This window comes from Armigeres subalbatus, chromosome 3 (assembly GCF_024139115.2).
Source record: "Armigeres subalbatus isolate Guangzhou_Male chromosome 3, GZ_Asu_2, whole genome shotgun sequence".
NCBI lineage: Eukaryota > Metazoa > Arthropoda > Insecta > Diptera > Culicidae > Armigeres > Armigeres subalbatus.
In genome coordinates this window covers 79,710,767-79,736,023 of record NC_085141.1, presented here as the reverse complement: position 1 = coordinate 79,736,023, position 25,257 = coordinate 79,710,767, and the positions used below count along the sequence as shown (strand labels likewise).

The 25,257-nt window shown below is 40.7% G+C and overlaps 1 protein-coding gene and 1 long non-coding RNA gene across 2 annotated transcripts; one reads left to right on the top strand and one right to left on the bottom strand.

Annotated features, from left to right (window-relative positions):
• Positions 1-16,568: 16,568 nt before the first annotated feature.
• LOC134224957 (ATP synthase subunit beta, mitochondrial-like) lies at positions 16,569-18,363 on the bottom strand. Its single transcript, XM_062704642.1, has 2 exons — positions 17,316-18,363; positions 16,569-17,249 (listed from the first exon to the last, which is right to left on the bottom strand). Exons 1-2 carry the CDS (start codon positions 18,295-18,297, stop codon positions 16,717-16,719), a joined length of 1,515 nt encoding a protein of 504 aa, XP_062560626.1. The 5' UTR covers positions 18,298-18,363; the 3' UTR covers positions 16,569-16,716.
• Positions 18,364-24,729: 6,366 nt separating this feature from the next.
• Positions 24,730-25,245, top strand: LOC134223526 (uncharacterized). Its single transcript, XR_009982609.1, has 3 exons — positions 24,730-24,863; positions 24,926-25,052; positions 25,128-25,245. It is a non-coding gene; the product is annotated as an uncharacterized LOC134223526 (long non-coding RNA).
• Positions 25,246-25,257: the final 12 nt, after the last annotated feature.

Genomic DNA, 25,257 nt, shown 5'->3' with positions numbered 1-25,257 from the left:
TTGTGTTTATTCGACTCAAATGAAGAAGCCATCAGCTAGATTGAAGAGCTCCAGAGCTGCCGATTCAACAGTTCATGAGATTACGTACGAATTTTCAGTTTCGCTTCACACAGTTCATTTTATTCGTACCGAATAAGATAGGGCAACAAATGTGGAGTGCAAGAGTAGATTCCGTAATAAGGCCCGAAGTCTCCAGTATTCGATTTTTTCATCCACCATCAGGTGAAGTTGGGATCGGTGCGATGAATTTGTTGTACGTGGTGGGGTTATTTGGGAAAATTTAATAGGAGGGAGAATTTTCAGGCTTGTCTGCTGAGTTCACTGCCGCTATACGCATAACTGTCCCATGTATATAGGGAATCCGAGCAAACATGGGACAAGTATTGGGGCAGCAGGGACTATGTCCAAGGGCTTGACGATCCTTCCCCAGGCCATCTGCGAGTTGTGACGCCTGCCTAGGATGTGGTGGGGTTTGACAGTGGGCCCTGTTAAAGGTGATTATACAATAAAGCCAGAAATCGGCCATTTTGTAAACCACGTACTTTTCCATTTTTTTTTCTCAAATGCACGAGATGAAAGAACCATAACGCGTATGGGGCTGAAATAATGGTAGATCATTTGCTTAGTTATGCTGAACAATCATAATTTGATTTTCGGCACTGTACGAAAACTATAACGCCAGATTTGAGCTTTTCGAAATTCACCACGGGCTTCATTCTATAATCACCCTAAACCTCTATAAAAAGCTGCATGAATCCGCAAGTAGGCTCCGCCAAAGCGACCGTGTGCCGCTTCAAAGCGCACAAGCCCAAGTCCTGGTGTTAGGTGGGACGCTAAACAGCCCTGACACGACGGCCCTCCGACGAGACAGGAGGTTTGCGCAGGTCCAATAAGCCGCCTTTAAAAACAACCATTACGAACGACATAGAAGATAATACGACTCGATACAATCGGCAACGACCTAGTTGATACAATCCAGCTTATCGCCCTTTTTGTAGTCGCAAGTCGCTAGGCTTCGCAGGTTGCGACAGGATAATCTACGAAGATTAACATCCCCGCAACTTCGACGTCGTAGGGCTGCAGGAAATCTGCTGGACAGGACAGAAAGTGTGGAAAAGCGGGCATCGAGCGGCTACCTGCACTACGTGCACTGCCCACACGAAGGGAGACCCGACGACGAGAAAGAAGCATTCTATGCACAGCTGGAGCAGACATACGATGGATGCCCACTGCGGGACGTCAAAATCATCATCGGTGACATGAACGCTCAGGTAAGAAGGGAGGAAATATAAAGACCGGTAATCGGACCGGATAGTCTGCACACCGTATAGAATGACAACGGCCAACGATGCATAAACTTTGTAGCCTCCCGCGGAATGGTAGTCCCAAGCACTTTCTTCCCCCGCAAGAATATCCACAAGGCCACATGGAAATCACCTAATCAAGTAACGGAAAACCAAATCGACCACGTTCTAATCGACGGTAAATTCTTCTCCGACATCACGAACGTACGCACTTACCGCAGTGCGAATATTGAATCTGACCACTACCTCGTTGCAGTATGTCTGCGCTCAAAACTCTCGACGGTGATCAACACGCGTCGGAGGCGTCCGCCGCGGCTAAACATTGGGCGGCTACAAGACGGTAGAGTAGCCCAATACTACGCGCAGCAGCTGGAAGTGGCACTCCCAACGGAAGAGCAGCTAGGCGCAGCTAGGCGCAGCATCTCTTGAAGATGGCTGGAGAGATATTCGATCCGCCATTGGAAGCACCGCAACCGCTGCACTAGGCACGGTGGCTCCGGATCAGAGAAACGACTGGTATGACGGCGAATGTGAGCAGTTAGTTGAGGTGAAGAATGCAGCATGGGCGAGATTGCTGCAACACCGCACGAGGGCGAACGAGGTACGATACAAACGAGCGCGGAACAGACAAAACAGACAAACTTTTTCCGAAGGAAAAAGCGCCAGCAGGAAGATCGAGAACGTGAAGAGGCGGAGGAACTGTACCGCGGTAATAACGCACGAAAGTTCTATGAGAAGTTGAACCGTCCACGTAAGGGCCACGTGCCACAGCCCGATATGTGTAAGGACATACACGGGAACCTTCTTACAAACGAGCGTGAGGTGATCCAAAGGTGGCGGCCGCACTACGAAGAGCACCTGAATGGCGACATGGCAGACAACGGTGGCGGTATGATAATGAACCTTGGAGCACGCGCGCAGGACATGCGACTTCCTGCTCCGAATGTCCAGGAAATCCAGGAGGAGATCGGCCGGCTGAAAAACAACAAAGCCCCTGGAGTTGACCAACAACCAGGAGAGCTGTTTAAACACGGTGGTGAGGCACTGGGTGATTACCAAGGTTTGGGAGGATGAGGCTCTGCCGCAGGAGTGGATGGAAGCTGTCGTGTGTCCCATCTACAAAAAGTGCGATAACCTGGATTGTAGCAACTACCGCGCAATCACATTGCTGAACGCCGCCTACAAGGTACTCTCCCAAATTTTATCCCGCCGACTAGCACCAATTGCAAGAGAGTTCGTGGGGTAGTACTAGGCGGGATTTATGGGTGAACGCTCTACCACAGACCAGGTGTTCGCCATGCGTCAGGTATTGCAAAAATGCCGCGAATACAACGTGCCCACACATCATCTATTTATCAACTTCAAAGTCGCATATGATACAATCGATCGGGACCAGCTATGGCAGCTAATGCACGAAAACGGATTTCCGGATAAACTGATACGGTTCATCAAGGCGACGATGGATCGCACTGGGAGTTTTCGAAAGGAAAGTGTTGCGTACCATCTATGGTGGGGTGCAGATGGCGGACGGTACGTGGGAGCGGCGAATGAACCACAAGTTGCATCAGCTGTTGGGACTGCGGTGGGTTGCCTATTTCCGGGGATTAAACCACCCGATTTGGAGAAAACACTGGTTCCACCCTTGGTTGAGATTTTTAAGGCGAATCTGATTTTGGGGCACATACCTAACGATTGGCGTCAAATCCGGGCTGTCTTCATTCCGAAGGCAGGCAAGAGAGATAAAACCAACCCCAAAGCATTCAGGCCGATAAGTTTATCCTCTGTAATGCTCAAAATTATGGAAAAGGTACTATGCGAGTACATAAATCACAAATTTATGAAAGCAATGCCTTTGTCAAAAAACCAATTCGCTTATCAAAGTGGAAAATCTACGATCTCGGCACTACATACGGTAGTTCAAAAAATCGAAAAAACACTTAATGCAAAAGAAATTGTTCTTGTAGCATTTCTTGATATTGAGGGCGCATTCGATAACGCTTTTAACTCGTCTATAGGGTCAGCAATGTTGAGGAGAAAATTCGACCCATGCATTGTTACCTGGGTACATGCTATGCTAGCTAATCGGAAAATCTCCTCTGAGCTTAGCGGTTCATACATCACTGTTAAAGCAACAAGGGGGTGTCGGCAAGGCGGAGTGCTTTCTCCTTTGTTGTGGTCACTGGTGGTGGATGAGCTTCTAGACAGCTTAGAGAGAAGAGGCTTCGAAGTGGTTGGATATGCTGATGACGTTGTCATTATTGTACGAGGCAAATTCGAAAGTGTTATCGTGGAAAGAATGCAATCTGCCCTAAATCACACTTTTTCCTGGTGTCAAAAGAATCAACTAGGCATAAATCCTACAAAAACTTCCATTATCCCTTTCACCAAACGGAGAAAGGTACAACTGAAACCCTTCTTTTTGAATCAAACACAATTAGTTTATTCAAGTGAAGTAAAATATCTAGGTGTCATACTCGACGCAAAGCTTAATTGGAACTCTCATCTCCAATCAGTTGTGCAGAAAGGTCTCAATACACTTTGGGTTTGTTCAAAAACCCTTGGTAACAGATGGGGCCTAAAACCAAGTATGATCATGTGGATATATAAAACCATTGTCCGTCCCAGGACAACTTACGCTTCCCTTGTCTGGTGGCCTAAAACTAATGAGGCTGCTGCAAGGGCTAAGCTCAACAAAATTCAACGCACCGCTTGCATAGCCATCACTGGTGCAGTTCGTAGTACACCCACTTTGGCCCTAGACGCAATGCTTCACCTGCCCCGGTTAGATCAATTCATAAAGCTGGAAGCGGAAAAAAGTGCTCTAAGGTTTAAGAGAACAAAAACACTGCTGTCGGGAGACCTTACGGGTCACCTCAGCATATTAAATGAATTTGCCATAAATCCCGCAATAGGAATTTGTAGTGACTGGATGGAAACGGTAGTCAATTATGACTTACCTTACGATGTGTTCATTCCTTCCCGCCAGGAGTGGGAAGGAGGTGGACCCAGCGTTTCAACAGGCTCTATAAATTTCTTCACAGATGGTTCGAAAATGAATAATCTGACAGGATCCGGAATCTATGGCCCTACAACAAAAATTTCTGTCCACTTAGGACAGTGGCCACAGGATTTCAGGCGGAAATATATGCAATATTAGAATGCGTGTTATTATGCCTGAGGAGAAAGTATAGATTTGCAAAAATATGTATTTTCTCTGACAGCCAAGCGGCACTTAAGTCGCTTAATAACTACACTTGTAACTCAAAGCTAGTGTGGGAATGCATTCTGGCTTTGAAAAACTTATCCATACGCAATCGAGTCTACCTATATTGGATCCCAGGACATACGGGTCTAGAGGGAAACGAGATTGCTGATGAGCTAGCCAGGAATGGATCTAATGAAAGGTTCATTGGCCCTGAGCCCTTCTGCGAGATCTCAGACTGCTCTGTAAAATGGAACTGAACAAATATATGGTCAGTCAAATCACATCAAACTGGAATGCACTTCCCCATACGAGCCAATCCAAAAGGCTCGTAACGATTAACCCCAAGAAAACCCAACAACTATTAGGTCTCAACAAAAGGGATCTCAACATCCACACCGGTCTAATAACTGGACACTGCCCTGCAGATACCATCTACAAAAGATCGGAGCAATCCAAACCTCAAATTGCCGCTTCTGTGACGAGGAGAGAAACATCAGAACACATCCTCTGCTATTGCAGTGCACTCACCCAACGTAGGTTCAAAGTTCTCAGCAAGCCCTTCTAGGGCCTGCTGACATATGGATCTTATCCCCCAAGGACGTGGTTGGCTTCATAAAGCTAGTCTCGCCAGAATGGGGGAGTCACATACTGTAACTCAGGATCTCTATTCATCAATAATAGATGGTCTTGAGTTCAGTCGATACCAAGGTATCTCAGTGACAAACATGTTACTGAGATAACTTGCGTATTTCACAGTAAAAGGGTATATCACAATAGTCCTAAAATCTGGACGCAGTGATCTTCACCCGACAAACGAGGAAAAAAAAACCCGACTTGGTCATTAATTTACAATGTTGTGAAAACTCATATGTGAATATGTACATTATGTGGAAGAGATTGATTTGGAAAATGTATTGGAGGTAACCACTTTCCCTTCGATGGGACTCGAACCCATGACCTAGTTGATTAATGCACCAGTCTAGCGTACTGTAGGGTCATGGGTTCGAGTCCCATCGAAGGGAAAGTGGTTACCTCCAAAACATTTTCTAAGTCAATATCTTCCACATAATGTACATATTCACATATGAGTTTTCACAACATTGTAAATTAAATTGTTAAAATAAATAAAAATTAAATTAGGGTTAAATTAGAATAAAATTGGAATTGAATTAAAATTAAATTTATTTGATTTATTAAATCCCGACCGGTCAAATTTAGCGGTGATCAGTAATAAAACCAAATCTCCCATTGTAATAAATGCGAGAGAGTAGGGTTTGCAGAAATCGCTCTCATTAGATAACGAACAACGATAAAAGAGAGGCAAAAACTGTTCCGAATCATAACAAGCCATGATAGCAAATGTATTAAACTTGTATACAAGTGCGAAAAAACAGAATCGGATTGGCCCCCCACAGAAAAATGGTGATTCTCGCTTTGTTTTCGCTCATTTCGTTTTGGTTACTGCACAGCTGTGTAGAACAAGTTGAAATGCATCATCAGGGCCAGTGCTCACCGCATTTGGAGCTTTCTAAAAGAAATTTATCATGGGGTATAACTTCCCGAATCTGTTCTCTATCATGAAAGCTTGCGAAAAAGGTTTCTCGCGGTATGCTACATATCGTATATGTATACAGAGATGATAAGTGAGAGACTTGTTCACTCTCTTTAGGATTCAATCCCTGTGAGAGAGGATTTAACTCGCGTTGTACATAATGTAATTTCCTCTAGTTTAGGTGCAGCTAGGATTAAGTTATTATTATTTATTAAAAAAGATTTGCCTTAGGCTGACTTATCTCTGCGAGGATTGAATTATAGGTCAATATATTGATTGTAGGTTGAGGTTGATGATTGGTCCCTAGAGGTTATTTCTGCTTTTTATCTATCCATGCTCTCTAATCTGCCGTCATATGCATATTTGTCCCATGCAGTGGCGTTTCGCAACCTCACTCTTTACCTTTACCTAAAATTATGAGATTCGATTAAGCTAATCAAAATCTACGTATTCCATGCATTTACGCGCAAACATTTTGCAGATTCGAATTCGTTGAACAGATAGATTGAGGTTAAGACATCGTCACTGAATCATATAAGACGATCCCCACCAGTGCGTAAATAAAGCCAAAATAGCAACCTCCATCATGACGCGAACTCGCACCGGTCGTTGGTAAACGGGTTTGGGAAATGTAAACGCAACCTTCGGTGAATAGCGAGTTGGCAAATTTGGCGACCCGCTCCAACCGTTGCCAAACCATCACACGGAAATATAGAGTAACGCATAAATAAAAAATGTGCCGCATTCTGAAAAATTGTTCGGTTATTCATCATCAAAACCATTGTGATGGAGGTCAGTTTAGTTTGGATTTCAACTGATTGGCGGCGCTAGTGCATATGAAATAACCTGATAGGTTAGATATCTCGAAATTTGGAATTTTAGAATATTGGCGTCTTCTACAAAGTTGTTCGGGTGGTCAAAACCATCATGACGAAAACAAGTTTAATTTGAAATACAACCGCTTGGCGGCGCTAGTGAAGCTATAAGGTTAGATATTTCGATAGTTGAAATCTTAAGAATATTGCCGTCTTCTACAAAGATGTTCGGATGATTAAAACCATCATGACGAAAGCAAGTTTAGTTAATAATACAACCGCTTGGCGGCGCTAGTGTATTGGAAATAACCTGAGAGGTTAGGTATCTCAAAATATGTAATTTTTAGAATATTGCCGCCTTCTACAAAGTTGTTCGGGTGGTCAAAACCATTATGACCAACGCAGGTTTAGATTAAGATATAACCACTTGGTGGTGCTAGTGTATAAGAAATAACCTGCTAGGTTAGATATTTCGAAAACTTTTAGAATATTGCCGTATTCCACAAAGTTGTTCGGGTGGTGAAAACCGTCATGATGCAAGTAAGTTTAGTTTTAAACACAATCGCTTAGCGGCGCTAGTGTATAAGAAATAAACTTATAGGTTAAATATCTCAAAATCTGAAATTTTCAGAATATTGCCGTATTCTACAAAGTTACTTGCCATAAGACGAGTTCGTACAATTCCATTTAATTCCACCACTTGGTTGTACCTTTGACAGATACTTATTTCGACTTCTACAGTAAGACCATCTTCAGTGCCTCGTACTTGACTCGATTGGACTCAATTCGAGCGCCAACGAGTATTGCGGTTTCAAATTAAACTTCTGTTTTGACTACCCTTTTAAATCTTACATAATAACCAACCTAAAAGATAATTCGGATAACTTTGTAGAAGATGGCCACTTTCTAACTCTAACGGATTTAGAAATATTTAACCTAACAGGTTATTTCTCATACACTAGCGCCACTGTGCGTATGAATTCCAAACTAAACTAGTCTCCATCATAAATGTTATGGCAACCCGAACAACTTTGTAGAAGACAAAACCTTTTTAAGTCTTAGAGATCTCGAGATATCCACCTCACTAAATTATTGCATATAAGCTAGCGCCACCTACCAGATGTGTGTCTAGCTAATCTGATAATCACAAAATGCATTACGCACATACTTATATTACAAAAATTGGAGCGCGTTCTGAAAGATTTGAAAATAAATAATAATTTTTTCCTGATTTTATTTATTTCCGTGTTTGCCTCAATAGCAACCGAATATTCACCACCGGTGCGCAGCATGATTGCACTTCAACAACCTTGATAGAAACAACCGGTGCGAGAACAAGTGCATAAATAAAATATGAACGCATTTCGTTCCTATACTAGACACTCATTTGGATACACATCGGTGGGGATCGTCTAATGTAACTAATATCTCTACGCAGCTTAAATATTTGTCATAAAACTATCCCAAACCTGCCCAAATTCCTGAGGCAGTGATATTATTATACTAGCTCATTCTCACGAGCAGGGAATGCTCCCTCACGCAGATTTCCGCCGAAAAATTGGTTTACACGCTTAAAATCAATAACACAGAGATGTGTTTGCTTCACACAAAACGGACCTAATGCAGAACATCACCTAGATAAGCGACAGTTACACAGGCACAAAAATGCCTCGTACGGTCGTGATAACGGTCCTTTTTAACATGTAAACGTTTGTACAGATTCCTTGTTTCATGAGGAACCAAATACTGTTAAAAATATTGAAATCCAAGCTTTAATAAAACCACACGAGCTATTTTTGTGGCTGTGTAACTGTCGCTCATCTAGGTGCTGTTCTGCATTAGGTCCGCTTTGTGTGAAGCAAACACATCTCTGTGTTATTGATTTTAAGCGTGTACGGAGGGGGAGAAGGCGGAGCACTGAATCCATACTCCGACATGTGCTGGTTGTAAAATGTAAACAACAGTGTTATTTCTCTACCACCTTTTTGTTATGGCGAGGCAATTTTTATGCAAACGTTTGTTTTCAATATTTTATCAAAATTAAACGCTCGATCATACAGCAATATAACGATGTGCTATGCTTGATTAAAGAGACTCGAAATAGAATTTATTTGCAGTAACTAACCGAATATAAAAATGTTCGCATTAACGATTGCGCCCTAACACTAAGGTCTGTCTCAATTGGATAATTAAACTGAAATTAAACTTAAAAGTGACATTCCAATAATTACCAAATAACCCTGCTCGCAGAGCAAGATTACTTTTGACAGATATCGAATCATTTTCCATCGTTCAAGTTCAAGTCTTGTTCTAAGCTTCGATGCAGAGTACACGAGCTTTGTTCGCCAGTGACAGGCGTATGGGGCCCTTGGGTTTACGGGAAAAGAAAAACGGGCTGATGAGAGATAATCATTTCTCTCTCACTTCCAGTGCCGCGAAAAGTTGATTTGCTCGTTTTCTCACTCCTTTCTTCCGTTTCGTGCCATCACCGATTGCAGCCTTTATGGAACAAACACCCTAGTCCCTACATACCAGGGCCGGATTTAGAGGGGGTCCGGGGGGGGGGGGCGTGGCCCCGGGCCCCCACAAATCTTATGTACTAAAACCATCCTTTTTTGTATATGTATTTTGGGGCCCCCACAGACTGCCGGCCCCGAGGCCCCCTTCCGTCTAAATCCGGCCCTGCTACATACAGTCGATGTGGTGGTATGGCTATAGTGACCGCATCTCATCACCATTTTTGTTGATGTTCTAGGTTAGAATCCTGTTGCGGTCATTCGTAATTGCTTACCGGAAATTTTCGCGAAAAGTGAGTGAGGCGTAAAAGTGATGAAACGAAAAAAGAAATTTATTAAGTAGGCACGATTTTCGCTTATCTTCTAGGTTCGCTGTAGAGAAAAAAAGGGATGGGAGAAAGATACTTTTCATTATAAACTTCGAAAAAAGACTCTCCTCCGACCCGAAAAACGCTTGATTTCGTCTCATCGAATCGAAAAATACCCTGGTACTAATGATTAGTCATGAATCAGCTCACTTTCGGCGGCAAAGTAAAGCTTCATCACGTCTATTCCCTATCTATCAGTAAAGATTATCGAGAATGAAGCCGTCATAAGATTGTTCATATACCATTCCTAAAATGCCAATGTGATCTTACTAATCCCAAACTGCATGTACCTCTCGAACTCACCTTAAAAGTTTCCAAGCAATTTCACGGTAATCTATCGAATAATGAACAAATTGTCCAAATTTCAACAAGATCGTTATGTTTCAATTTATTAGATTTTTTTTAAGTTTTATATGGAAGATGCGATTACCGAAATACGAAAAAAAACGATATGGGACTAATATGCGAGTGTGGACAGACCTAAGCAAAGACTGTTTTGATGTCTTCTGCCTCATGCAACAGTTAAACAATATAGCTAACCGATGCCATCATAAATTTTTCAATTTTATTGATAATAACATTTAAAACAATGGGTTTTGTTAAGTTGCCGGAAAACTTATGAGGCAAACCGCCTTTTAGTTGGCAGCTCTTAGGGAACAAAGCATCACGCAACGGCGAATCAGCATTCTGTTATGGGCCGTGCATGGAGACGCGTAGTACATTGTCAACTTCTTCGCCCACTTTTAGCTCCTTGTTATTGGAAAAATCTACCTGTTGCTGGAAAAATCGTATTTTAAAAATTTCTTCATTATTTTAATTTCTTTAAGTTTTTTTTAACTACTATCTGTATTTTATACAGATGGATCAAAATTAAATACACCCAGGTTTTTTTTTACACGGTTTGGTTTTAGTCGCTCAAGCGTCAATGAAACAATAAGTTAACTCCACGAAAAAATTCACAAAAAATCAAAGAAAATTCAGGTGGTATTTGAAAAGCTGTGAAAGTTTGGGTTAACCGAGAAATTAATGAATTCCAACCGTGTAAAAAAAAACCTGGGTGTAATAGTGTAGGAGCTGGCCTAACAGGCCCTAGAGTAAATATATCTTTATTTATTTATTATCAGACTAAGGCCGGAGTGGCCTGTGCTGCACATAAAAGTCTTCTCCATTCAGCTCGGTCCATGGCTGCACTTCGCCAACCACGCAGTCTGCGGAAGGTCCGCAAATTGTCCTCCACCTGATCGATCCACCTTGCCCGCTGTGCACCTCGCCTTCTTGTTCCCGTCGGATCGTTGTCGAGAACCATTTTCACCGGATTACTGTCCGACATTCTGGCTACGTGCCCGGCCCACCGCAGTCTTCCGATTTTCGCGGTGTGAACGATGGATGGTTCTCCCAACAGCTGATGTAACTCGTGGTTCATTCGCCTCTTCCACGTACCGCCCGCCATCTGCACCCCACCATAGATGGTACGCAACACTTTCCTTTCAAAAACTCCCAGTGCGCGTTGGTCCTCCACGAGCATCGTCCAGGTCTCGTGTCCGTAGAGAACTATCGGTCTAATAAGCGTTTTGTAGATAATCAGTTTGGTACGGCGGCGAACTCTATTCGATCGGAGCGTCTTACGGAGTCCAAAGTACGTACGATTTCCAGCCACTATGCGAGCCCATGCGAGCCCAAATACACGAATTCTTCAACCACCTCGATTTCGTCACCACCGATAGAAACTCGAGGTGGGTGGCTTACATTGACCTCTCTTGAGCCTCTTCCTATCATGTACTTCGTCTTCGACGTGTTGATGACTAGGCCAATCCGTTTAGCTTCGATTTTCAGTGTGATGTAGGCTTCCTCCATCCTCTCAAAGTTACGTGCCATGATATCAATGTCGTCGGCGAAACCAAATAACTGGACGGACTTCGTGAAAATTGTACCACTCGTGTCAATCCCTGCCCATCGTATTACTCCCTCCAAAGCGATGTTGAATAGCAGACACGAAAGACCATCACCTTGCCGTAACCCTCTACGCTTTCGAAGGGACTCGAGAATGCCCCTGAAACTCGAACTACGCACATCACCCGATCCATCGTTGCCTTGATCAACCGTTTCAGTTTATCCGGAAATCCGTTTTCGTGCATTATCTGCCATAGCTGGTCCCGATCGATTGTATCATATGCGGCTTTGAAGTCGATAAATAGATGATGTGTGGGCTCGTTGTACTCGCGGCATTTCTACATTACCTGACGTATGGCGAACACCTGGTCTGTGGTAGAGCGTTCACCCATAAATCCCGCCTGGTACTGCCCCACGAACTCTCTTGCAATTGGTGTTAGTCGGCGGCATTTGGGAGAGTACCTTGTAGGCGGCGTTCAGCAATGTGATTGCGCGGTAGTTGCTACAATCCAGCTTATCGCCCTTTTTGTAGATGGGACACACGACACCTTCCATCCACTCTTGCGGCAGAACCTCATCCTCCCAAACCTTGGTAATCACCCAGTGCAGCGCTATAGCCAGTGCTTCATCACCGTGTTTAAACAGCTCTCCTGGTTGTTGGTCAATTCCAGGGGCTTTGTTGTTTTTCAGCCGGCCGATCTCCTCCTGGATTTCCTGAAGATTCGGAGCTGGAAGTCGCATGTCCTGCGCGCGTGCTCCTAGGTTCATTACCATACCGCCACCGTTGTCTGCCATATTGCCATTCAGGTGCTCTTCGTAGTGCTGCCGCCACCTTTGGATCACCTTACGCTCGTTTGTAAGAAGGTTCCCGTTTATGTCCTTACATATATTGGGCTGTGGCACGTGGCCCTTACGTGAACGGATCAACTTCTCATATAACTATATATCTGTTCCAATGGGTGAATGGCCAACCGTGTTTCAAGCACAAATACAGGCAATTATTGAGTGTACTACTGTTTGCTTACGACGTAACTACAGATATGCAAATATATGTATTTTTACTGACAGTTTAGCTGCGCTAAAAACGCTCAAAATAATACATTGAATTTATTTTGGGTTCCTTGGAACTGTGGAATTGAAGGTAATGAAAAAGCTGACTTGTTAGCAAGAATAGGATCTTCCAAACTATTTATAGGTCCAGAACCATTCTATGGCATTTCGGAATGTACTCTTAAAATTGAACTAAAGAACTGGGAAAAACTGAAAATAAATGAAATCTGGAATAATACAAAGACAGCACGACAATCAAGGAGATTCATAACTCCAAATGCAACAATAACTAAAAAGGTTTTGAGCTTGTCAAGAAAAGACTTACGTACATTCAGTGGGCTAATAACAGGTCACTATACCAGTAAATACTATTTAAAACAACTCCCCGGAAGACGATATCTGTCGTTTCTGTAACTTTGAGATTGAAACCTCGGAACATTTTCTTTGTGATTGTACAGCACTTTTTCATAGGAGAAGAAACATTTTTGAGAAGGGTTTTATTGAACCCTCGGATGTTTGGATAACTTCTCCCAACAAGGCAATAAACTTCATTCGTTTAATTATACCTTACTGGGGTAATAATCATAGTCAATAAGTTCAAATCACTCTTCAATAGTGTTTTAGACTATCTGACTTCTACTATACATTGAAAAGGGGCCCGCCACAATAGATCAAATATCTGGTCGCAGTGGATATTGTACCCGACAAAAAAACTACTATAAAAGACGTTAATTTACAATGTTATGGAAACTCATATGTGAATATGTACGTTATGTGGAAGATATTGATTTGAAAAATGTATTGGAGGTAACCACTTTCCCTTCGATGGGACTCGAACCCATGACCCTACAGTACGCTAGACTGGTGCTTTAACCAACTAAGCTACGAAGGACCTCCGTCGGCCTTCGCAACCTAGCGGCTACTGAACGAGCTCGAGATTCCCAAATTGGACGCATAGTCAAATCACTCGCAATCCATTTATCAAGCCAATACTTCCACATGTGTATTGTACACGTCCACATTAGAGGAGCGTGAGTATTTAGAATCCCCGGAAATAGGCAATTAACTTTGATTGAACTGAACCTGAGTTGCGTGCTCTTGCCTACGCAATGCGGTCGGGTCTGAGCTTGACGACCGACTGGCAAATGCTTACACAACCTCACTTGATCAGTACCGTTGCTGATGAAGAATGTGTATAGCCGCCAGACATTCTAAATACTCACGCTCCTCTAATGTGGACGTGTACAATACACATGTGGAAGTATTGGCTTGATAAATGGATTGCGAGTGATTTGACTATGCGTCCAATTTGGGAATCTCGAGCTGTTCAGTAGCTGCAGGTTGCGAAGGCCGACGGAGGTCCTTCGTAGCTTAGTTGGTTAAAGCACCAGTCTAGCGTACTGTAGGGTCATGGGTTCGAGTCCCATCGAAGGGAAAGTGGTTACCTCCAATACATTTTTCAAATCAATATCTTCCACATAACGTACATATTCACATATGAGTTTCCATAACATTGTAAATTAACGTCCAAGTCGGGTGGTTTAATCCCCGGAAATAGGCAATTAACTTTGATTGAACTACTATAAAAGATTTATAAGCTTTATAAGTTCAAATAATGCTCTGTCTAGGAACCAATTAGATCATTTCTAGAACAACATTTGAAAAGGGCGTAACAGCCAAAATGTATTCCTTCTTATTCTTTGTATACATATATAGCTATATATGTAGATGTGGAATCAGAAGGAATAAATTTTGGGTGTTACGCCCTTTTCAAATGTTGGTCTTGATTTTATACCATTGTTTAGCAGTTTCACGGAAAACTTCAAGCTCTTATATTTTATTATATTAAACATTATTACCACAATGCTTTAATTGCTTCAAAATTGTTGCTGAAATTATAAACTTGTAACTCACTACCGTGACACCTGGTATATACCTTTTTGTGTTGTGACTAAATATGATTTATCATGGTCGCATTGCTAGCTTCTGGCTTAACCAACGAATACCTTCCCAAATATCCAACTCCGTGGTACTTATGAGGGTGACGTAAAGGCGACCTTTTGCTAATTTCCATCGTTTTCCTGGTTATCGTGAAGATAGGCATAGCCAACAGTAGTAATCTTCATGCTTTTTATTTTTTTATTTTTGTCTTTTTTTTTTGATTTCTGATAGCATTCTAGATAAGGATTAAGAATAAATATGAGTACCGCTACATCCGTCTACCGTCTACGAATTACACCGTAACAATGCTAATCCAGCTTGTAACTCACTATCGGGTTATAAACTTTATACGAAAGTCACTATTTGATTACTTTTCTTGCAACTAAAAGTCACTATTTGGTCACTTTTTTAGTCATCGTTGGTCACTAAGTCACTATTTTGAATAGCATTCATCGCTACAAGGCCTTAATGTACCTATCAATTTTGCTTGCCGAACAAGATACATATTTATTCAATAGAAGACATAAAAAGCTTTCAATTAGTTGTGAAAATGGCAAATGCTAATAGAACACTGAGTTGAAATGCAGGTCTACCACTGTTTCCCAACATTCAGACGGTTGGCCTAATAGCTAATAGGAATAGGCCTATCTGAACCGTTTATTCGAGAAACTGCATATGTGACATTTTTGGCCAAAATGAGATTTGTATATATGTATTCTAAATCCTCGTCCTAAAAAACCCAACTTAATTCACCGAGTGGTCATACTGCCTTTCTCGCATTTAGCCAAGACACCAACCTTATATGGCGCTTACACATTTCAATTCCATTTTCTTAATAACTTTTAAACGCAATGGTCGATCGTTATCAAATTCAATAGTGATCAACTAGGGTATGTCCCCCGTCGAATGCATGTTGCGAGAAAATCGGTTAAGAATTACCACAGACAAACAGACATAACAATTGAACATTTACTCATCATATACATCGTCGTTGAAACACTAACGACATCTGTTGATTTCAGTTGGTTGGGCAAATCACGAACCAGATGGCGGTAGTGAGCAAATGTCAAACTCGAGCAAATCCGATGCGCGCGCCACGAGTGATCGATTGGCCAACTAGAGATTATTTAAATTGACCAGTAAATCAGTGAACGATGGAAATTTGACGAGTGTTATGTCTGTTTGTCTGTGGAATTACTATATGAAAAAGTGGCTAATGTTTTTCGGCTTTCGTGTGCACACACACACACATCCACACATACACACGGATAGACAGACCTTTGTTCAGCTCGACGAGCTGAGTCGATTGGTATATAACATCATGGGTCTCCGAGACTTGTATAAAAAGTTAGATTTTGGAGTGAAATAATAGCCTTTCGGTACAACTTTGTTGTACGAGAAAGGCAAAAACATAGTCAAAAAAATCAAAAATCATTTTTTTGTTCGGAAATGTTTGAAATTTTGCTTATTTGTTTGAGAAAGTATGTACACACACTTGCTCTTGCACTTCAAATTATGAAACACAGCTTGCTAAGGAACTAGAAGTGCCGCAGGGCGCAGGAAAAATCGAAAGATTCGGTGCCAATTTTGTTGTTTTCTTGGATTTGTGTTAAATGATATTATATAATATGCAATTTCTAAAACAAATGCTTAATATATTTTTTTATATCTTTTTCATATTTTTGCTGATTCAGGACGTCATAAGAAAAGACTTATTATTGATCTAGCTAAAGCCGACATTTTAATATGGCAATGGTTTAAATCTACTAGTCGCCTTTATTAATCAAAGCTATAACTGGGATTCAAATATTTACTTTTAATATCGTTTATATACGTATATATACGTTTATTTAGATCACGTGCCGCCTAGGCCACTAATTTTGTCTCGCATTCGTTACATTATTGTTTACTTACGTCATCCAACAAATTTTTCAATTATGTATTTTTTTCGATTTTTATTTAACTTTTTCCTGTTTGTTACATTTTGTTGCTTATCGTAATTTTACGTTGACTTTTATCATGTAGTTTGTAATAACTTTCCTCCTGCATAGCTAGGAAGCACCTTACCTTCTTTCTTATGCAGCTTCCTTCGCCAAACGTTCGGCCTTCTCGACGACTTCCTCGATCGGACCAACCATGTAGAAAGCAACCTCGGGCAAATGGTCAAGCTCACCATTTAAGATCTTGGTGAAGCCCTTAATGGTTTCCTCCAGAGGAACGAGCTTGCCGGCGTGACCAGTGAACACCTCAGCGACCTGGAATGGCTGCGACAGGAAACGCTGGATCTTACGGGCACGGGCGACTGTCAGCTTGTCCTCCTCAGACAATTCATCCATACCCAGGATAGCAATGATATCCTGCAGCGACTTGTAATCCTGGAGGATTTTCTGGACACCACGAGCGATGTTGTAGTGCTCAGCACCAATAATGTTCGGGTCCATGATACGGGAGGTGGAATCCAGAGGATCGACAGCTGGGTAGATGCCCAATTCGGCGATGGCACGAGACAGCACAGTGGTGGCGTCCAAGTGAGCGAAAGTAGTGGCTGGAGCAGGATCAGTCAAATCGTCAGCCGGCACATAGATAGCCTGCACAGAGGTGATAGATCCTAGAATAGAAAACAGGATTGAAGATTAGAATATGAATTGTTTTTTTTTTAATAAATATCGCTTACCCTTTTTGGTAGTGGTAATACGTTCCTGCATGCTACCCATGTCAGTGGCCAAAGTTGGTTGGTAACCGACAGCAGATGGGATACGACCCAGCAGAGCAGATACCTCAGAACCGGCTTGAGTGAAACGGAAGATGTTATCAATGAAAAGCAGCACATCCTGTCCTTCCTGGTCACGGAAATATTCAGCAACGGTCAGTCCAGTCAAAGCGACACGGGCACGAGCGCCGGGGGGCTCATTCATCTGTCCGTACACCAGCGCGACCTTGGAGGTCTTGTCCTTGAGTGAAATAACACCACCTTCAATCATTTCATTGTACAAATCGTTTCCTTCACGGGTACGTTCTCCGACTCCGGCAAATACGGAGTAACCACCATGGGCTTTAGCGACGTTATTAATCAGTTCCATAATCAATACAGTCTTACCGACGCCAGCACCACCGAACAGACCGATTTTACCACCCTTGGCGTATGGGGCCAGCAGATCGACGACCTTAATTCCAGTAACTAGAATTTCCTGTTCGACGCTCATGTCGATGAATTCGGGAGCTTCGGCGTGAATCGGGGCGGACAGATTCGTCTCGATGGGGCCACGTTCGTCGATGGGTTCACCGATAACGTTGATGATACGGCCCAGGGTTTCAGCTCCGACCGGAATACGGATGGGAGATCCTGTATCCAAGACGCGTTGTCCACGCACCAAACCCTCGGTACCGTCCATGGCAATGGTGCGGACGGTGTTCTCTCCCAGATGCTGGGCCACCTCCAGCACCAGCCGGGAGCCACGGCCCTGGACTTCCAGGGCGTTCAGGATCGGCGGTAGGTTATCATCGAACTGCACGTCGACGACGGCACCGATGACAGCGACAACCTTACCTTGCGCTCCAGCCGCGGCGTTGGCTGCAGCCTTGGCCGCATAGTTCCGGACGAGTTCGGCTTGGATCCGGGAACCGGTTTTTAGCACATTTCTCAACGAGGACAACATTTCGGCGACTGTGCGGAGGGCTAGGAAAATTTTCTCCACTTGTCTTATGTAACTGCGATGCGCAGGGTTACCAACCGGTAATGGAAGGAGGCGTTACCTGCAGGCCATGGCGCGGCGGAACGTCAGTTCAATATGTGGATGGCCGTCAGAGCTGTGGTTGCATTCGATGGGGGCACAGGGAACGTTATTGGAATGGAATGTACTGCCCATAATCGCACATTTGTCCCATATGAATAGCAAAGATGGGACTGATATGCGATCATAGGCGGTATACATACGATCGTAAATTCCAGTTGTGCAGACCTTGCACATTGTAAAATAATTATTTTTAATACTTTTACATTAACTTTACATTTAAAATATTTAGAATCATTCATTTCTGGCAGTAGTCCGTTATTATATTGCGAAGATGGATGTAGATTCTTAATGGTTTTCTTTGATTCATATTTTTTTTTGTTTTTACTTTCATTTGCTGAATTGATTTGTATCGTTTGTATCTCTGTTATACTATTTTGCTTGCATTTTCAAGACTTTACCAACAACATGGGGGCTCCCTTATAAGCCTGTTGATGATCAGTATTAAATAAATAATATTTAATTATTAATTTTCATTAGGCTTTCATAAACTGATCAACAAGGATAAAAATAAAAAGCTAAACACATTAAACACTATCAAATAAATTTGAAACTCAGTTTCATTCCAGTTTCAAATCAGGTCATATTTACAACAAACCAGTCGAGCAGTTGCAAATCAGTTTCAAAAAGTGCTCGAAAAATGAAACAGCAACTCTGCGTTGCGAACTGATAGTTTCAGTGTTAGTTTGATTTCCAAACACGCCATACAAAAACCAACAGCATCGCGACCAGCCTTACAATACGACAGTTATTTTTAGTTGCATATCATCTCAAGACAAAATTTTCAAAACGACTTATCTGCTTTTGTAAACAAAACTTCAAACGACGATTTGACGAATCTGGTAGCTCTCCCACACAAACCAACACCATCAATAGGTAGGTGAAGGATTCCGCTACCTATTGATGGTGTTGGTTTGCGTGGGAGAGCTATCAGATTCGTCAAATTGCCGTTTGAATCTTTGATTACAAAAGCAGATAAGTCGTTTTGAAAATTTTGTCTTGAATCTAACATGTAGACTAGAATGCATTGGCGAAAAAAATACACATTCCTGTTCTGGCATCTAATAACGGTTAGATTTAAACGAAGCGGGAACATTTTTGAACCAGAATTTTATAAATAATAGTCACGACTGTCTAACAATTCAAGACAAAATTTTCAAAACGACTTATCTGCTTTTGTAAACAAAGATTCAAACGACGATTTGACGAATCTGATAGCTCTCCCACGCAAACCAACACCATCAACAGGTAGCGGAGACCTTCACCTACCTATTGGTGGTGTTGATTTGCGTGGGAGAGCTATCAGATTCGTCAAATCGTCGTTTGAATCTTTGTTTACAAAAGCAGATAAGTCGTTTTGAAAATTTTGTCTTGAATTTAAACAAATCTTTTTATTGATATTAAAAAAAATGCATATAGAATCACAGAGAACAGTCATCGAACAGTCTCGAACAAAAATTCGTTAAAAACGTGTGTAAAGGTCCAAATCGCATCTCAGCGCCGCACAGTGGGACCAATTCCACAAAAGACGGTCATAAATGTAAGGAGTGAATAAACTAATCTAGCAGGCCACATATTGTGATTTTTCATTGAATAGATGGTTCATCTTCTCGGCATCAACGACCCGTAAGCTAAAGTACAAATATCGGGCATCAGTCGTCGCAAGCACGCTATAGTTCTCTAAGACAACGTGCTTGCACCAAGTGGTGCCCGATCAAATATCACAGGCTGGCGAAGCCAATGTAGAGTTCTCTTTCTATGAGCATTTCCGCAGGTATTTAATTACCGATTTCAGCCGCTTCACCGCAGTGCTACGGAAAAAGATATTTTATTGTTAGAAATTGTAAACATATGGAATAGGTTTTGTTTCGTCCTTAATGCTACGTTTAGACAAGGCAAGTGAATTGAGCAAGTCGCTTGAATCGGACGCGAATGGAACGTGTAAACACCTTAATTCATTTCACTTGAATGAGAAGAAAGTTGAATATGTTCAACTTTTGGCAAGTCAATTAAATTCAACTGAGTTGTTCAATTCACTTGCCCTGTCAAAACGTAGCATAAACGAAGTAAAGCTGTAGAAGCGCAAGTTGTTACTAGATATTACGATTCATGTGAAAAACTTATAATATTTTTACAGAGTAAGTTTGGAAAATTAGAAGTAAGGGATAAAATAAAATCCTCTCCGAAATTATCCATTGCGACCAAAAATAACATGACTTGATAGTTCTCCTACTTTCATTATCAACATTTTAAAAATCTCAGAGCACAGGAGTCTGTAAGAAATAATGATCACGTGGAATTTCTTTAACACATGTATGAGTGAGACAAGAACAAATGGTGCTAGGAGGTGCGTACACATATTACGTAAGCACTTATGAGGGAGGGGGAGGGTGACTCCTGTCGTTTTTTTAAGCACCATGTAAATAAAAAAAAACATTTGTATGAAAGAAATCTTACATGAGGGAGGGGGAGTCGAAACCCCCAGCAAAAAATGCTCACGTAATAAGTGTACGACCCCTAGACAATTTTAAGCTGATGTCACACCATTGCATTGAGGCAAATGAGAAGTATAAAGGGAAGTGAAAACAAATTGTGCGTTGCTGCACTTATCAAAATTGATTGGCAAGACCGAAAGGACCATACCGTCAGTAAAACCGTAATAACTGAGCGGGCGGAGGGTGGCGGAACCTAATTTCTTCAGGATTGGATTCCTGACAAAAAATGAGGCTTCAGAGTGAATTTCATTGATGGGTACCGATGGGTAACCTTTTGAATTTAACAATGAATACAGTAAGAAGATAATACAATAATAGTTTTATACATCATAAAGTACTTTTATACATCATAAAGAGTACTTTCTGCGCGATCAAAAATAATTTACGAACGTTTAAGCATGGCTTTATTAGTTTTAGGGCTACACTTTGTAATGGTGCAAAATATAATAGGTTTGAGCGCTGTATACGTTGTGGCCAACATAATCAACAGTAAGATAAATGTTACAAGATTTAACAGAATTAAAAATCGACAACATGCTCAACTTGTATTGACTCTAAAGGTAAGATCCTCCCGAATAAAATAACTCAAAACTATGTTTACATCATCGTTAAGTATTCTACTCACAACCCATGACTCAAGTTATCAATTTGGATCATTTTGAGAAAAAAAATGGTTTTTGACCGTCTTTCTGAAGATTGGTCCTTCTGTGCGCCGCCATCGCAGGCTGTCCGAACTCAATCTTATTAAGCCATGACATTGGTTTACAAGCATGGTTCTACCATCTAGGGACAATTCAGAATGAACACTAGCACTAAAAAGTAAAACACGGCAAATTTTCATCATATTTATCAGAAATTTTACACAACTGCACGAATGAAGATGACCGTCTGTGCTCTGTGATAGAATCTCAACTTCTCCGATGTTTGAGAAAGGCTAAGCTATTCATTTTCATATAACCAAATCAATAGAACATTTAGGTCCAAATTAAAATTAATCTGATTAATTTCGAGGTATTGCCCTATAGCTTCAGACTGCCTATGATAGCATATTTGTAACATTTGCGTTATTGTTGTTTTTGTAAATCATCTCCACAAATACAATTGATACCGGCTTACCACAGATAAGTAAAATAGTAATGTCTATTTTACTGTTCTGGGGCTAGTTGAAATTTTTCATAACGATGTAAAGCGATGTGCTTCAGTAAAGGTGTGGGCCAAAGTGCCCCAAGTCTGTATCAGTCGAAAAAATAACGTAAACATTGCCACCCACAGTGGGTGGGCCGAGTGAAACGTCACGTCTCGATGTGCTTCAGTAAAGGTGTGGGCCAAAGTCCTCTAAGCCTGTAGTAGTCGGAAAAATAATGTAAACTATGCCACCCACAGTGGGCGGGCGGAGTGAAACGTTATGTCTGTTATAAAAATTGTACTGAGTATGCCAGACGTGACGTCACATTCGGTCGCCATCGGCCATCTTCGGCAACCCAGCTGAGAGTTTCTCTCTCAAAAGAGCGAATGTTCGTTGAACAAATACTACTTGAGGGTTTGGACCACACCTGTACTGCCCTTCTACGCATAATTGTCCCATGTTAGTTTTTGTGCATTTTGATCTTTCACCACAGAGCAGTCTATTTTGATGTATACTTTTAGAAAGCTCTAACAGATTTCGATTTCGAACTTTGTTCGGAAAATCATTGAAAACAACATCAAGTCTATTTGTCCCATTGCTTAATTTCTACGCATAATTGTCTCGCGGTGATTAAATTCATCATTATGGCGGATTCCGTTATTTTATGGAGCAACACACATTGAAATAGCATTTTCTGTTTAAATCTTCCAATCTTAGCCTGTTCCACAGGTTAATAGAAGGAAATTTGTACAATAGTCATTCTAAGCAACATAGTCACAGGGTGACCACTCTAGTCGACAAAATAAATTCCCGGGTTTTTCCCGGTTTTCCCGGTAGGCTTTTCAAAATTTTCCTGGACATTTTTAAAGTGCCTGGGGGGATTTGGATTATGTAAAAAAATGTATTTTATTTGAACGAAGAGAATAGTTTCTTAATACGTAAAATGTACAACATTATGTTTAAGTATCAATTAAGTTATTTGATAATAAGCATTGAATTCTAACATTCTAACAGTCTTATGACTCGCTATAAAAGACTTCAAGTTCTAACTGCTGTTTTGTCCGCAAAGCTTTTGAGATACTGATTGCACTCTAGAAGCTATGTATTTAGCAGGAAAATAATCAAAAGCGCACATATCGACGGTTTCGCGCAATACTGGCAAACCTCAAAATACATCATTTTTGACATTTTGATTGCGAAGCACCAGAAAACAGTATAAAGTAACACTTGATGTAGACCCAGGTCGAAATTCATAATGCATTAAAAATATACCTCGAAATTATTGATTATTTCAAGTTTTTTTTATTGAAACACATAAAAGTAATCCTAACGTATCAATACATGCATACATATCCATGGAATTCGAAATATTTACAAAAACATTAAAGTTTTTTTTATTGAAAAATGTTTAACGTTGTTTCTGAACATTTTCAGATTTCGAGTTGTGCCTGTATTGCACGAAACCGTTGACATAGGGCAACAATATTTAAAAAATTGCAAAATGGTTCATTGATGAGTCATTAAAAAAAATCCTAAAGAATATGTCTATATATGTCTAATGTTTACTCTACTTTCTCGCATTGAAACTAACGATCTTTTTTTGCTGTAATTTTTTTTTCAGTAAACCTATCTTCTAAAAAGGGTTCTCTACTGTTCTGTACTCGGTAGATCTTATATTTTTGCAGTACACCCAGTTCCTTTTTTACACGGGTGGGTTTTAGTCGATTAAGACCTTGAGCGTTAATGAAACTATGAGTCAATGAAAAAATTTACAAAAAATCAAAGAAAATGAAGGTAGTATTTAAAAAGCTGTGTAAGATCAGGTTGACCAAAAATTAAAAAATACCATCCGTGTAAAAAAAAAAATATTGGGTGTATCTTTGGTAAATCTTTCATAGGCGTACCTTCTTAACTGAACTGTACATTATAAAATTTCAAAAAGATTATGAAATAAAGGTAGGAAGGTTGAACAGTTTAGTTTGTCAAAAATACATCAAATTGCAGTATTAAACTACAAGCAACCATAAACTGGTACCTGGAAATCTGCGTAAATTGCAGGAATCTCCCAAGGAATTCGAATAGACTCCATAAAAGTTCCTGAAAATATGGAATCTTCGCAATTTTATCAGAATATTTATTGTAAAAGCAATAAGGATTGCTGGTAAAACTTAAGAAAATTATTTAAAGCTTGTATGATCTTTTTGAACAAACATTTGAAAATGAGCAGAAATTTGAAAAAAAAAAAAGCGACAAAACTTTATTAAATATCGATTGAAGACCTCCCGCATAATTAAAAACAATTCACAGTATTGCTGTTACTATTTAGCTGCATTAAGGAATGCTGTTACTATTTACATCACTGTTCAAGTATAATGTAACTTTAAGTTCATCTAGAATTAATAGTATACATCACGTTTAATCTATGATACCATGTGTTGTAATGTCATAATTCATTGTTTCTTTATAATGTCTTATCATCCATTTTTTCGAATCGAATGGTAACTAACTGTAAAAAACTTATAACTGATGTAGCAATAATGTGAAATATGACTGTGTTATAGTTACGTATAGTTTATACTTAGTTTTGTTCCGTTGCGATTCAACACAAAAATTAGGAATTATATCCTCCAATTATAAAAATGCGATAAACGTATAAGTTCTGCAATAAGTGTGTGTTTGACTATTAATAGTCCGCAAAATATATTAGTCGTGTAACTGACATTGAACCAGATCGTTTTGTTGTTAAAAAAATTATTTGGATCGTTCGGAAGTGGTATTTTTTTTTTTTATTATTTTACAGCGAACCATTGGTAAGTAATAAAATTAGACTTCAATATACAAATAGGTAAACATGTTTAATTATTGCCAACAGATTCTGTGGGAAGAATGCATTCCATGATGGCAGACTGACGAGGCCTTTCGGAGCTGGGCCGAAGTTCTTCCATCTCGTGTGGCCTTCCGAGTTCAACCAATTTTAATGATTCCAAAATATACAATTTGTAAGTATTTTTACATATATGAAATATAACCATCGTTTTTATGATTTGATGATGTCTCTCCTACGTTGTATGCAGTTTGCGTCTTCTTCATGGGTGCGGCATCCCTGATATTATTTTCATCAAACTTTTTTATATCGATGTATTCTCGGATGTATTCTCCCGTTTGAGTTGAAAATTGAAAAATAAAATAAAGTATAGATTCACA

Bases quoted from the DNA above. Each gene is read 5' to 3' on its own strand.
- LOC134224957 (XM_062704642.1), bottom strand. From the start codon at position 18,297: ATGTTGTCCTCGTTGAGAAATGTGCTAAAAACCGGTTCCCGGATCCAA. The intron at 17,250-17,315 runs GTAAGCGATATT...TTTCTATTCTAG, and splicing joins TATTACCACTACCAAAAAGG to GATCTATCACCTCTGTGCAG.